Here is a 16,124-nt window from a genome sequence, read left to right on the forward strand (position 1 = left end):
TGATTTTTCGAACAGAGTGTAAAAAATGAAATCAACGTCAAAATTAGCATATAATTTTACGTAGAAGTTTTAGTTGTAAAGTTAATTGTGAAAGAGAATATATTGAAGGAATTTGAAATTCCAAGAGGTCGTTATCGAAAGTTGATGTCAATTAAATGTAGATCGTATTGGAATTGATTTCCTGTTACGCCACTATAGTAATGTCCATAGCATGCTGATGTGCATCGTTAATTTTTCAAAAAAAATGCAAAAAAGGAAAATCAAGAAAAAGATTTTTGATATCGTACAGGCAGAGAACAGAATTAGTAGGTTAATAACTTGATCCGTATAGGGTATATCCTAACGTACGAAGCTTTGATCGCACGTAACTCCTGCTTTTCACCGTCCAACGCCGACAAATCGAAAGATGACTTCTTAGGACAATCGTGTAACTGTTTTCCTGACTGTACTTAACGCTGCAGTTTTAGTCAAACACTCTAAGACTGGCTTTATTTTGCTTTGTCACAAAATGGGAATGGCAACACTATTGATACTGGACTCGGGGAACATTCAAACGTTAACGGGCTGATAATCTCGTTATTCTTATAAATACTGTGTGAGGAATGCTACCTTCTTGTCGACCAGCAGTAATCTCTTGGCTGAACATGTTTATCTAACATTCCTATTGAATGAATAACACACGGAGAGATGGAGAGATAGAAGGCTGTTTAACGAAAGCTGTCTGAATTATGCTATAACACAGAAAATGGTGAAAGCAAAAGATGAATATTTAATTAATTTATTTCATTAAACATGATATATAATTTCCCAGAATATATAATTTGTTTATATTCAAGCATGACTGTACAAAATGTACGGACTGTTTTCCGCATTAACATACTGGTATCCATCGTTTATACAAAACAAGAAATCAACATCGAATTTCATGTTTGAGAGATATCTTAGATTCTTACCCGTCTTTCGTAAGTGTTCCTGCTAAGAGCTAAATAGATTAATCTGACATATGAGAGGACTTTACAAATAAATGTAAAATGCTCGATTTCTCTTTTATGCACATTAAAATGGAAGGCAGAAATACACTATATATACATTATACATATAGAATCATTTCAGATTTTTGAAACGTGTGGATTTTTTTCTCTCCATTTAAACAAGACTCTAGAGAGCTGGAAGGAAACATTCGTGATGGATTTAAAAAATCTAGTTTGAAATGGAAACAAATCTGAAGCCCAATTTTATTACATAATCAAGAATTCTTGCAATTAAAGAAACAACCTTTTCCAGTATTTTTTTCCGGTATATAATTCCGCAATCTTGACTTCCTTTCGTTTCTTTCATTGAAACTTTTGACGTCATTTCATTTGGATTTAATGTCGTCACAATGGGTCATATTACTCATATTTGAATGTACGACACGGCTGTTTTCACCAAATAACATTGTAATTATGTGTAATGTTGTCCGTAACTAATCAACCGACCATATATATTTGGTTTCCAACACATTTGTAACGTTCAATTATCTCAAAAGCCACTGTGAGACCAATTCTGAGATATTCGAGTAAATAAGTAAAACCGCTTTATAGATATTGATACATGGTTGATACGTTTCTCTGTACACACAACGCTTGAATTCAATGTCACACTCCATACACTAACGTTTTTCAGCAATAGATGTATACTCTGTGTTATATGTCGCTGCCTCCTTTCGTTTTGACGAATTGAACCTCCTTAAACTTCCGTTGACAGAGACGGAAGTGGTTACTGTCAATGTGTCCTGTCGCCTCATTCGTTGCAGTTCTATTTCGTCAGTCACATTCACCAATCCACACGTAAAGCAATTTAACACTTTCAGGAATCCATTGCGGAATTTGGCATTCATCCAACAATATATGAATGGATTATACATGCAGTTACTCATAGCGAGCCAGTGTGACGTCATCCATATGTAGTTCATGCCTTTGATATCGTATACGCTGGGATCCACATCTCCTGCGATGTTCAGTACGTGCAGGGGTAGCCAGCAAATCGCATAAATAACAACAACCGTTATCATCATCTTAATGATCTGAAAAGACAGAACGCAGAAAATATGTGTCAACAATAACGTTACAAAAATTAAATATTAACAAGGATTAAGTCATACAAGAACACACGGAAGTCTGACAACACTCGTAGGAGGTCATATAGACATAAGTGGTAGTCTTAATGACCTAACAATACTATAAGGTCGTCGTGCACAACTCGGGGCACCTGCCATCTGTTGAATCTAGTATATCTCTCACAGAATATCAGCAAATCTGCTCTTTTTAAAATTCTTCAATTCCACGATAGAATGTGACTTCTTACCATTCTCATTCTTCGTACAAATGTATACATATTTCAATGTATGTGTGCAATTTTACGAAATGCTGTACGAAGACATAATGCTCATGTTGTATATGTTTTCTGATTCCGCATTGCTTGTATGTTGTTACAGGTATCAGGGCTGATGTAGTGTAAATTCTATATATACCTTAATAGAGTATTGTTTAAAGCAATATTCAATGATGCAATGTAGTGGAACAGGAAAAGAAAATGCATGGCCAGACCGGGGTTCGAACTCGGGACCCTCCGAACTCTAGACGGATGCTCTACCAATTGAGTTATCTGGTTGCCGACGATCGACGCATTCCAGTTCCGCTAAATTCCTCCCTCTTTGAACAAAGTTTGTGACCCCGAAGGAACACGAAACGCTATACCACTTTATGTTGGTACATTTTGTTGGGAGCCAAATATAACAGGAAAGGAAAAATGCACGGCCAGACCGGGGTTCAATCCCAAGACCCACCGAACTCTAGACGGATGCTCTACCAATTGAGCTTTCTGGTCACCGACGATCCCGACGATCGACCCACTCCAGTTCCGCTACAGTAGTATACCTTCCGTGAGAGAAAAGCTTTGCAAAATAATATGTGTCTTTTATTTCCATATTTGATCCTGCGATAGCGTGACAGCCAATACTTTTACTTGGGGGGGATAACCTCTGATTATTCAAAGATCAATTCAGAGCATCATGACTACGAAATATTTGGGGAACTAGCCCGGTATTTTAATCACTTTGAAGTTGGTTCACCTTTGGCGTTTACACAGAGGATATCAATAACTAACGGCAGATGGATGAACAACCAACCTTCATGTAGGTTTGCACGAATGGTAAAGTTTGTCGGGACAAGATCGATCTAGTGGATCAAGTGAAATGGTGATTTAAACATTCAGTTATTGGGTAATAAACGCCGATTCAGTTATTGGGTAATAAACGCCGATTAAAGCTCCTGCACCTGCGGATCGTTAAATAATAGAATAGTATGAAATATCTGATGCAGTTAAATATTCACACCCATGATGAATAAATATCGAACAGCAAAATATATGAATTATTTTGATTAAACGCTTGTAATTCAAGCAGGTTTGGTAATTGGCACTTCATCGATGAGTCACAGACAACTTAAGTGTTTTTAATGTGCAGGTCCTGCACACTTCCGTCCAATCCAGTCAACCACAAGGTGAAAAATAATCATGTTGGTTTGTTTTATAATTGATAGAAGCCAAAAGGCACCATAATGTTTCTAGCAATGGAGGAATACAATTTGTATATATAGTCGGTTGAGGTCAATGCTGGGAAAACGTTCATCGCAAAAGTGTGATGGATCATGGAGAGTATTAACCATAAAAAGATGTCCCGGAACTTTGTCAAATAGTCCGATAGTGTGTGACCAGTGAAGGGTTTTTTGTTCATCATGCTATTGTTTATGCAAATCCAACGATTTCATGTCTATTGGAGTCTGGGTGGAGTCGCTAGATCACCACAATATACACGACAACCATTTCACTACTTGAAAAGATGATAAAATACTGAAGAGATGAGCTAATCATGTGCACTGACCCGGATTCGCCACAGTGTCGTAAATCAAACTAGTTCTGCGCATGGAATCCAATTAATAACCTATATAATGTATTTGGGTCATTGTGTTTGGGGGCATATTGGTGGTTCCAACACAATACAGGCCTGATTATTGATCACTATGTGAAGTTATTTTTCATTTTGATCATTTAACCCGGTATTTCGTAGAGCAAATCCTATGACTTATCCAAACGGCCTTATATATCGTAAGAGAAGGACACCATCACAGATCGTCTCGTTTAGTTCGTGACGTCATGAAAATGTAGACCTTATTGTCTGTATGTGACACGAAGGTGTTTGTAACTAACATCCTCGTTACAAATATAGCACGCCTTTTCACCGGACTTTATGTTGATGATAACCAAACGAAAGGGGAGTTAATTTCAATGATAAAGTCTTATATCCGTTCCTATAGGTTCAATGTCACAACTCCAGACGCCCCAAATAGGGTCATGTTGAGCCTATTGTACATTGGCAGACAAAATTATCACATGCGTGTTTCGCTCATGCTCACATCAAATCAGATACTTTTAATAGTAATGAATCCTGGTCAAATTGTTTAAAATACATATTTAGATTATAAAATAGCAGCTCGTCATGGCAGTCATGGTCCAATGAAGATATCTCTGTTGGTTTACTTGTTAAGTATCACTATATAGTTATTTCCGGTCTGGTGCTAGTCAGACAATATCGGGCTCAGGATCAAGGTACGATTCGCCTTCACATAAGTAACAAACAGGGATCTATGTAAATGTACTTATACAGAAGTTGACAAACGGTAAGAAGGTCATTACTATATTGGTTGGTAACACTTACTCTTTGACATGGAATGTTAAGATTTAAATATTCCCGCGGTTCGGAGTATAGAGGGAATTATTTGGCACGAGCGGCACGTGCGGCCAGTGGGCCAGTGTACTCGTTGCGTACACGGGGTGAGTTCATTCTCTAGCTGTCGTTCTACCAGTGCGGTCACACAAAATGAAGGAAGATATTCGTACTCAGGTGTGTGCGAAGGTTTCAGCTCAAGTACAAAGTGCGCTTAGTACCTCGCAAAACGAGATGCTATCTCACTTGGACAATTAAATTTCTTTAAAATTGAATTCCTTTGAAAAGAAGATGAATGATAATTCTGAGAAAATACAGCAAACTATCCTAAACACTGACACCTACAAGCATAAGTTCAACGGGAAAGTGCAGGCTAAAATAGGAGGCTGCTAACACCGCGACTACGGACGGCGATGCCACCAGAGTTTCTATCGAGGAAGGCATTGGTTTGAAGAAGTCGATAGACGACGCACTGGAGGCATCGGGCATCGCGGAAGGTTCCCTCTGCACCAGATGGCGGAGGGTATGGCTGGTAGGCTGTTACAGAGTAAGAGTATAAGCACAAACTCAAAGTAGTATGGCGCGTTCAGAAGGTGGGAGCAGATTATTTCGGCTCATGGTTTTTCAGCCCTTCCTGCATCACCGATTCACGTAGCGGTGTATTTGAACTATTTGTTAGATAACGGATCCACATTTTCTACAGTGTCATCAAATGGGCGCACAATATCAACGGTCACCCGGACCCTACGACTAATCATCCAAACGTGTTGCCAGGAAGCCGACATGTAAGAAGGAACCGGTTACCAGTGACATGCTTATTAATTTGTGTGGGACATATTCTAAATCAAACGACTTGTTGATAGTACGAGATTTGTCAATGCTTTTCATTTGTTTCTCTGGGTTTTTACGTTTTAACGAGCTTAGTAGCTTACGTTGTTCCGATGTGAAGTTATTCGGCGAATACTGAACGTTAGTCATTAGGAAGAGCAAAACAGACCAGTATCGTTTCGGCCACGAGGTAGTGATAAGCAAGGACATCACGGTCGCTTGCCCATATTCGATGTTATTAAGGTTCATAGAATCGGCAGGAATTAGTCTGGAATCGGAAGATTTTTTGTTTGAACAAGTTTATCGCTCCGAGAAAACATGGAAGCTTATTAAGAAAAACAAAACACTCAGCTACGCAGGAGCTAAGGAGGCAATGCTCAAAAGATTGAGGTTGGTCTCCGGTAAAGCTAAGTTAGGCTTGCATTCGCTTCGAGCGGGAGGGGCGACGACAGCCGCTAATAACGGAGTCGACGACCGATGTTTCAAGAGGCGCGGTCGCTGGAAAAGCGAGTTCAGCAAAGACGGTTACGTGGCAGATTCGCTTGAGAAACGTTTAGCTGTAACGAAAAATTTAGGTTTGTAAAATTTGGCATTTCAAATGTTTTACCTAGTGTTCTACATGCCCTTTCTTTGTGAGTTTTCTCTATTTTCACGACAAGCTGGTCGGGCAAACGTGATTTGCTCGTTGTGTTGTTTGTTTCGAATATGCAGTGAAAAGAAGACTTAAATATTCCCGCGGTTCGGAGTATAGAGGGAATTATTTGTCTTCTCTGGCACGAGCGGCACGTGCGGCCAGTGGGCCGGTGTACTCGTGGCGTACACGGGGTGAGTTCATCGTCTAGCTGTCGTTCTACCAGTGCGGTCACACACATTTTTTTAGCATCGTACTTACAGTTTATATCCGTCCCGTTTGATAGGTTACATGTTTTTCGGACTGGCGGAAATTTAGGGCGCGTTTTACAATTACGTTTTTGTATGTAGCGGGGTGTGTTTTTGTGGGTTTTTGGTAGTGTGTTTTTGTATGTCGCTTTGTGCGTTCGCCTTTTGGTGTGTTTTTTTTTTATCTGGTACTGGTTCTGTGCCGACCCGGAGATGTACGTCGCAATGAAAATAATTGTTATTCCAGAAAGAAATTATTTTCTGCCGTTAAGACGTAGGTTTCCGGGTGCTATATCCGGTTTTTCCTGAGCGAGCGAGTACATCTGCGATGGGGATACATGAATGGAGCGTCTGAGACGTTCACGGGCGGGCGCAGTGTGCGAGTTAGGAGCGATTGTTTTTCGGTCGCGTGAGTGGCGTGCGGAGCTTCTGTACAAGCTCATATACATATTGATTGTTTTGTTTGCAAAATTAAACGCCGACTGCACTATTTTCACGACAGGCTGGTCAGGCAAATATGATTTGCGCGTTGTGTTGTTTGTTTCGAATATGTAATGAAGAGAAGACATGTCGATTTTTCATACAACATTTTCGGATGTGATTTAATATCTATTGACATTCAATACCCAAAGTAATTTATTATGATATAAAGATAGAACGTTCAGCACAGTTCAAGCCTAATGATAATTGCCTAGTTTCATAATGATATATTTGAAGACAAAATGGATAAATATATTTAAGTAACGGTGACTATACATGACAGCGATTTTTTCTAAATTTAATACCTTTTTGTACAGTCGATAAAACAATGTAAATCACAATATAGAGCCGAATAGAGGACAAACGGAGTCAAACCAAGCTTCGCATTGTTTGGACCTGATGTCCATCATATATAAACTGTCCTTGATTAGCCTTCACCGATGTGTGATACAGGCCTATCCTGCATTTACTTTCTTATAAATATCCTTCAATCAAGTCACACGCACGCACTGCTGAGTGCGTGTTCATGGGCGATATCAAGGATGACACAGAGTTCAGTTTCTTCCTGCATTGTGGCACGTATCCACTATGTGTGACGTCATAACCTGTCAATAACAAGACATATTGCACTTCAAGCAAAATAGCATTGATACGGAAGCCCGCTAAGGGTTTCCTCTGACATCCTCTAATGCCCTGTCACGAACAGGGAGTAGGTCTACTACTATGGACCAGTGTCAGTCGCAAGTAGATTGTTGGCTTCAGACTGGTAATGAACGTTGAACTATTAAAAGTGTTTATGTTTATAACTGTGTACTGTTACGTGAGCTAGGGGCCATAACATTGTACTTTTTAGTGTGTTTATTGTAATAACTTTAGTGTGCTACTGATAACAACTTTTAATCTCACTCTATCAGTGGTTAGTGGTCTCAGTATCTGTCCGAGAACTACCAGGCTGGTTAAAAGCTTACTTTGATAAATATATTGTAACATTACTTAATTATAGCCCTAAGTTGTATACATACATAAACTACAGGCCCAAAATCTTACATCCCAACACACAAACAACTGATTATCACCAGTCTAAGGTAGCTAATCGTGATCAATATGTTATTTATCTTTAACACTTTCATGGTGGTTGCGTATATCTTGTAAGGTGATTAAAAATGTTTCATTAACTCCGTTGTCATTCGATACTGAGAATGTGTTGCTTGCTCTTTAAGGAGAAGTCCTTAGCCGCTTTGCTATAGTAACGGCAGTCACTTATATTGACATAGTGGTCGTAGACTGGAATCAGGTTTAGAACTGACGTCCATCACTTCAGTAATGACCGGTCGTTCCTGATGTTAGACGGACTGGAATGACACGTCGATTTTTTATGTATATGCTTATGTCTACAAAACAGCCATCTTTTAAGAATGACGGAACTAATTGACTTAGTTTAGTTGGTTTTCTCATCTTTTGTGTCAAATTACATCACTTGCATTTAAATGAATGATACGAACTCAATACCGGGCCCCATTCAACGACATATGCAGTAGAAAATGAAAACGGTAACAAAAACAAATATCAAATTTACAAAATATCACACACGAAATGATTAGATCGAAAAATGATTGTTTGTGAAAAATTCGTGTTCAGTAACACTTAACAGATTTAATATAACCTACCCGGTTCAAATGGACAAAATTTGGCATTGCATTTTGTTTTCAGTGCTCTCAAATAAGGACCTATCGTGCGGATTACCTTAAAGGCAACTGCAAAAAAATCCTTCTAGACCACCACTCTAACACTTTTCTAGTTCACCACACTAGAACGTGGACCTTCCAACTAGAATACATCTATATGACCTTGACCCCTCGTTTTTTGTAATTAAACCTGGCAAGGTGAAAGGAATCATAGATCGATTGCTTTGCGTATAGCAATAGAAAATATTTACATAGCGTGGTTTCCCAATCAGTTCCAGAGGATAGCCCGATCATCTTGTAGAAAGGTCTGGCTTGTCAGGGAACATAAAAGAGAGAGTGTGTTGGTTTAGGGTGGTCAAATTCTTGCCGATCAACATCAATGAAGTCACCTTGACCTGACAGACCACAAAATGATGGATGGAAGGGAAACTAAAGACGTGGCAGCTGATTGGACAGAAATAATATAATCTGAATTTAAGGCAGGTTTTTTGTCTGTAGACGTCACAAAGGTACTACTAACGACTTACAAGATTCAGGAAGAACAACACATTAAGCCCATCATGTTACAGACACAACAATAAATTAAGATCATACAGGCACGCAAGTTAGTCATAATGCTGACACAAACAATAAAGTATGGTTAAAGGGCCTAATGGTTTTTCTCACATCCGTCAACAAAGTAAAATTATGCAGCGCTACACGATTGTTCAATTCAGTGATATCATACTGGGTATACGTTAGGTGTAGGTGTCAACACAAAACAAGGTTAAACAAGGCCACACGGTAGTACTAACGGCCAATCAACACAATAAGGTCTATAAAGTCACACAGTTGTATCACACATAACACACACGGTAGATACCGGTAAACGTCAAAATGGGCCAGAAGAGATGCGGAAGTAACAAAGTTGTACAAAACATTTTAAAAGGGGACGATTAGCGCCTGCTGACATAATCAGTTGTGGGACCGCACAACGCACCAAAAATAGCGTGCGCACACCGTGCATACATCGTTCACACACCGTCCGCACATCGTCCACACATGGTGCGCACAACTGTGCGATTTAGCAATCGTTCGCCCCGTTGTGCGCTTCTCTCCGCACAACTGTGCAATTTGGTATCATTTGTATATCAAAATTACGGAATGACAAAAATACGGAAGGCTTATATCCGATAATGTACACTGTGTATATATCTGTAATTTCTCATCACAATAATCAAGATTATACAATTTCACAATGCGTGTTACACAGTATGACAGCGACCGTCAGGCTGTCAAGAATGGGTTTGGCTCCAAGGTAACAGAACAGGTAAATAACAATTTTATGAGTGTCCGCAGTTTTGCCTGACCAGTGCCTGACACACAGAGCTGATATGCGATACCGTTTGACCGTAATGAATAGTATTTGTTTTTTGCATTCGCTTGCCTATAGCTCCCCTTCACCTGGATTTTCACACCCCGGCCTTACCCGACGAGTTACGTAAATGCCCCAGGCGGGGAGAAAACTACGGTCCAGGGACATGTACAAAGTGGTTATGTTTACCTGTATATGGGATTGTGTTGTAATTTTACATGTGTCGATTAAGTTTGTTTAAAAACACAGAAAACACAATTCCTAAATATAAGAATATATAGACGGAAAGATAAGTTTATAGATGTTGCTTGAATATAGAAACATACGTAAACATCAAGTTTATATGTTTAAACACGAAACCGTATAAATTGTTAAGGCATCCCTCAATTTACACCAACCACGATTGTTATCGCACATCGTCCGTCCATCGTGCACACATATGTGCGCAAGCAATGATCGTTCAGCTTATTAACGTTGTGCGATCCCACAACTGATATACACAAGATATACATTTAGGTTTTTCTGTTAAAGACAATGTCATCGTTTGATAAATCAGATGTGTCCTGATGTATAGTTAACGTATTAGTAGTATTAGTTTCTTGCCTGGAAAGAAAGCTTGACGTTAATATGTTTTCGATGTTTCAATAATACGATGAAGAAGCCAATTTTCTTCGACAATGGACAACATTTATAGCATTACACAACATCCGTAGAGGCCGTCGACGTCCAGGATACATACCACCTAAACATGATTTATCCTCGGTCTCTCGAATAGGGACGCCCCCATAACCCCTGATTCAATCAACTTCAAACTTTCATTAGATTTACATTAGATAGGGCCTATGTCTGCGTTGCAAGCCAAACAGGAAATAACTGCCTTGCTTTGAAGCTTGTAAATGATATGGTTTCTTATCGATAGAGATTTTCAAGGACACAAACAACGCTTTAGCCGCCAAGCATACAATTTCTACTGAGTATTCTTCCTCCCATTACGAAATGAAACATGTCAAAATAGTAGCCCGAACCACTGAATTATAACACGTTTCTACATAGAAGGACGAATTATGCTGAAACTATTAGTTAATCAGCTATCAAAAGTTTAATTGGTAGTTTTATTGAATAAATCTAAATCCTGATCTAGGGTTTGTTGTGTAAATCTACGCAATGCTTTAGAATGTGTTATTTAATCCTGAGCGATGATTTAGAATATGTTATTTAAATCTAGACGATGATCTAGAATTTGATGTGTAAATCTAGGGGAAGATCTAAACTTCCTTACGATAAATTGTCATGAGATCTGCGTCCTTCCCTTTTACAATGCCTTAGCATAATTTTCCATAATTCTATTTTTTGGGAGGTATTTAAATGACAACCAATTTCCATTTGGTGAACAAGCAAGTATTTCATAAGATATCGAACGGAAACGTTGCAATTACTTCTGGACGATGACCGGATACTTTAATAGGCAGAAATGGAAAGAGTCCCTCTGTGATCATTACTCTATCAGTGTGGCTGGATTTCGACGTTCATGAAAAAGACACGTAACCGCTATGAAATATACAGTAAAAGGCCTACACATGGATGAGTTATACGATGACCTGTATCACTGGCGAGTAACCCGTCATACCAGAATACGAGCTACATGTACGTGTAAGTGATAGCTGATATCGTTATATAACCGGACGGAAGTTCACCAAACACACATTCTTTCTCTTTCCGGATACACAATCGATTTATTGCGACCATCATAAAGAATCTTTCTATTATTTTCCAGCATAACATTTCAATACAATCTGTCATTTCTTTGACTGCAATGCATTAAAATTGACACAAATATGTTGGCATCTGACAGTTTGGAATACTAAGCACCTTAACACTAGACGGTTCGGATTTCCGGCACATGTATCGTTAATTTATGTTACATCCATGTTTTCAGAGAAGTGATAAAAAGTTTGATGGAAATCTTCAAGAATATTTCAAAAAATGTTGTGTAAAAGTTAATCTAATATAAATATTATAATTAACTAATATACATTCATGACAGGTACTTAAATATGTTCTTCCATGTCAAAAAATCTACATAGTATTATAATATCAATAGCTACATATGTTTTGGTTGTTCACTAGCACGTGCTGAAACAATTGACTTTTGTACATGTATATACAATAATGTACATATATGACCTAAACGACTCAAAAGTTAAAATTACCGATCATTACCGAAGTAGACGTAGAATACAGGTAAGTTAAAACACCTGTCCCGCGCTCACCTGACCGACTTTGACAAATGCGTTTTCGGGAATTGGTTGTGTAGACCTCACGCTACATACGCAATACGTTATTTTTAATTAATAAAATGCAACTTTCCGGTGACCTTTAACTCTTCGCATCTGCTCCAGAGATAATCCATGAGTTGGCCTTGATATTACGTAACTATGTTTACAGATGATAAGAGACTTTATATTTCTTTTCATTTAAACAAGTATGTCTATGGTGCATGTTTATGAGTAATATTCATGACGAACTCGTCAGGTAACCAGAGGAGAATACCAAAGTGTCAATTAAACGATTGTTGATATTAGATACTGACGTCACACTGACAATGACTGTGTCAGTGTTGCTAACTGCTATTTGATTATGTCATTGCAACATATATTTGATGATAATACTTAATGATAAGCAAGGGAATATCTACACCTGGTATGTAGCAATTGGAAAACAGTTACTACACACATTGGAGGAGTCCTGCATATCATTGACTTCCATACTAATGCACTGATCAAAAGCACTTAAAGGATGTCGTGTTGATTCTGTTACTATGGAGATATTTCCGTGTGCTATAGATTAACATCGTCATACTATAATAAGTACAAACTGTATAAACAATAATGATACCGCTATTTAGGGTAAACAGTTGGGATAGATTAGGGTGGGTTATATAATCGTGCTGTACTTCATTTCCCAGTAATTAATGACAGATCGTGTAATGCCATTTAGTAGTATGATAATGCTACTGCCATATTGGTAACTCGGGTCAAAACACGTTTTGTTACTATGCATTAAAAAACGGTCACGATTTTGTAGTTAGAGATGCGCAACACGTTGTATATTATGACTTTTTATGAAACACTTCATCTTGTCAGCAACCACGAATTAGGATACATTCAATTACACCATAATCACACTGCGAACGATTTTCTGTGCCTTTTATCTGCTCCGTGTGTTATAAGTTTGTATCGAAATGTCCATGTTGGGTGGCATGGAGCGGTCATCGTGACGGTCAAGCTCTCTGACCTCTGGTTAATATTTTTGTCCATGCAATGAATACAAAATGTGAATCTGTGTGACATATGGAGGTATATGGCGACATAAACAAGACAAATGCTCACGGAAACGTTTTGTCGGAAGCAGATAATAAGTTTATTGTATTATAACCGGATTAAGTGGGTGAGTCGTAATGGGTTTGCAGACATTGGCTGTTTTCCTATTAACCAGTTTATTACTGAAGGAACAGAGTAGTCTGCACCAATGCCTTTTGATCCAACGTATTATGATTTGGGAAAACTTTGTTTAATTGTACAATTTAATACAAGGTTTGAATAAATGCATGCCATCACACTATTGCTAAGCGCATTGCCCAAAGAACCTACAATATTGACATAACATACTCATGTCTTGAATTCAAGCAATCCATTCGTAAAGGATACTAACATCGTTTTAGCAGATAAACACATATTAAAGGAAGAACATAATAAAAATATATATTTCCTTGTTTATTAGACTATGTTTTTATAATTAATACTCTAGGGTTCAGTGTGAGTGGTTTAGAAACCAAACTAAACAATACCAAATAAAACCTGAATTTAAACTTAAAATCGCTGAAACAAGGGCAACAAAGGAGCAAGGCATATATTAATATTGACACCCTTTAAATTTCCAAGGACAATAAGGTTATGTTTCAACACCTGAACATCAAGCAAAACCATGTATGTTTTGTTAGGGGAGAGTTGTTGCTGTGATGTGTGTCAATAATTCATATGGCTCATTTATAGCATCATACCAGTGTAATTCGACAATCCAGAAAAAGCATACTCTGCTCTGAACAGTTCAGTAGATACAACAATAGGGCCCGTCATACTCTACAAGTAACTGACACTAGTCCGAATTACATGTAGGAGCCGAGACGATCCAAACAATCTCTAATTAAAGACGGAAATCAAGCCGATTAAGCAAAACCTATAATTTTCTCGAGTATTATCGGAATCAAACTTATGTGTAATCCAAAGACACCATTGAAGCTAGTTTTCTACAATATCCATATAATGCATTAATATTCAAATAGGTCTGCGTTAAAACGTGCATTATTAATTAGCTATCTAATATATAACATTCGTATGTCTTTTCCGGCCAAGCAATATAACAACAAACTCGGCCTATATTGTTAAAATTATATTGGCCGACGTTTCCCCGATATAAGCCGACTTTTAACTCAGCCAATATGAAAAATGCGCCAAATCGAGCGTGCACTTCATTCGGAATTTCTCGTGGTTGTTGGTTGTTTTTTACGTACTTTCCCGTGTCAACACAAACAACAGCAACGGACGTGATGTAGGAGTCGCTGATCAAGAGGACAGGTGATAAACATGCCAAAAATGGGGAGGATATGTTAGGGACATCAATTGAAGACATAAACAGGTATGATGTTCTATCCGACATTGTTTCTACGGATAAAGAACTGATATTAACTCTTGAGGAAATTGAAAATACGGAGAATGCCGACACTGTTCCCCCAGCAGCAGACAACAGTGACGTTCGGGCTAACATCAGTAGTAGGAATATGTTTTTACTTTTCAAAAGACTGCAGATAATGTGGAAAAGTATGAAATAAAATTGTTTTACTTTTTTTATGCTTGCACTATTGTTTAAATTTATGTATTCAAAATATTCACTGTTAGCTAATAAAAGTAGGCCTCGGGCCAATATCACAGAACAAGGCCTAATACCTGGGCCAATACGATATCAGCTGATTAATAACACTATATTATAAAGTAAATATTGATGTACGATACCATTGAGGGACATTCATATAGTTATAGAATAATCTGTGTTGGTACATTGTACATGGAACCAGTAACCGACTGTAATTAACACACATCTTATATTCATCCTTTTTTGTTGTACCCATTTTAAGACATTCCTTATTACAGATTGATGTATTCAGTCCTGCAGTACACAGATAATGCCTTGCGTATGATGTGGCGTGTTCGTCTCTGTCTTGCTATACTTGATATATATGCATTAATGTTTCTGTCCTCCTGTCGTTATAGGGGATTGGGACAGAATGGGTTCAACAATGATTGCCATGTCCTGTATATAGGGCGCTCAAAATGACGAGACCCGAATAATGTTGAATATTCATAGTGATAGAAAGACTTGAATAATATTGTCATTGCATTTACTATTATATGATCAAAAGTGCAAGATTCTGTCGGCAATCATGACGAGCATGAATATTTTATCACGTGCGACTTTGCATGGTTTTCATGCATACATACTCATCTTCAAATGGCCGTAGTTGTTGTTACACGATGTAGGACACAAAACTGTAAACTAACAACCTATACAGACTTAAACACAAGCTTCTCTTATAGATGTAGAGGGAGGCTGGTCTCCCTGAGGCTCCCTAAGGCTGGTCTCCCTGAGGCTCCCTGAGGCTCCCTGAGGCTGGTCTCCCTGAGGCTCCCTTAGGCTGGTCTCCCTGAGGCTCCCTGAGGCTCCCTGATACTATTGCAAGCTTGACTTTTCTTTATAACTTTCTTTATAGTCATACCCTTGTGTCGATAAGGGGAGTAATATCTGCATAACATGAATTTAATAAAAACAAGAAAATGCAGCAAGGCTGCTGGACTCAAAATCTTTTTATGCAAATGACTTATTGACAGTCCAACAACCACGAGGGAACGGATCATGCATACTCGAATTTATTTAATTATGATTATATGAATGCATTATTTTTGTCGTTCAGAATATTTTGCTCACCTCAATATCCTTTTATTTTACACTATTGTTACTCAATAATTGTCCCACACCACGCAAATGTACATTAATTTTAACCGCACGTTTAGGACTAATT

At 38.2% G+C, this 16,124-nt stretch overlaps 1 protein-coding gene across 2 annotated transcripts in view; it reads right to left on the minus strand.

Annotated features, from left to right (window-relative positions):
• Positions 1 to 773: 773 nt before the first annotated feature.
• LOC110457000 (RYamide receptor-like) overlaps positions 774 to 16,124 on the minus strand; it is a 58,767-nt gene continuing 43,416 nt past the window's right edge. For both annotated transcript variants that reach the window (XM_021508087.1, XM_021508085.1), the window contains exon 3: positions 774 to 2,065. In XM_021508087.1, coding sequence (XP_021363762.1) covers positions 1,652 to 2,065 — 414 coding nt within the window. In that variant the 3' untranslated portion in view covers positions 774 to 1,651. The remainder of the gene's footprint in view (positions 2,066 to 16,124) is intronic.

This window comes from Mizuhopecten yessoensis, unplaced genomic scaffold, assembly GCF_002113885.1.
Source record: "Mizuhopecten yessoensis strain PY_sf001 unplaced genomic scaffold, ASM211388v2 scaffold8991, whole genome shotgun sequence".
Classification (NCBI taxonomy): domain Eukaryota; kingdom Metazoa; phylum Mollusca; class Bivalvia; order Pectinida; family Pectinidae; genus Mizuhopecten; species Mizuhopecten yessoensis.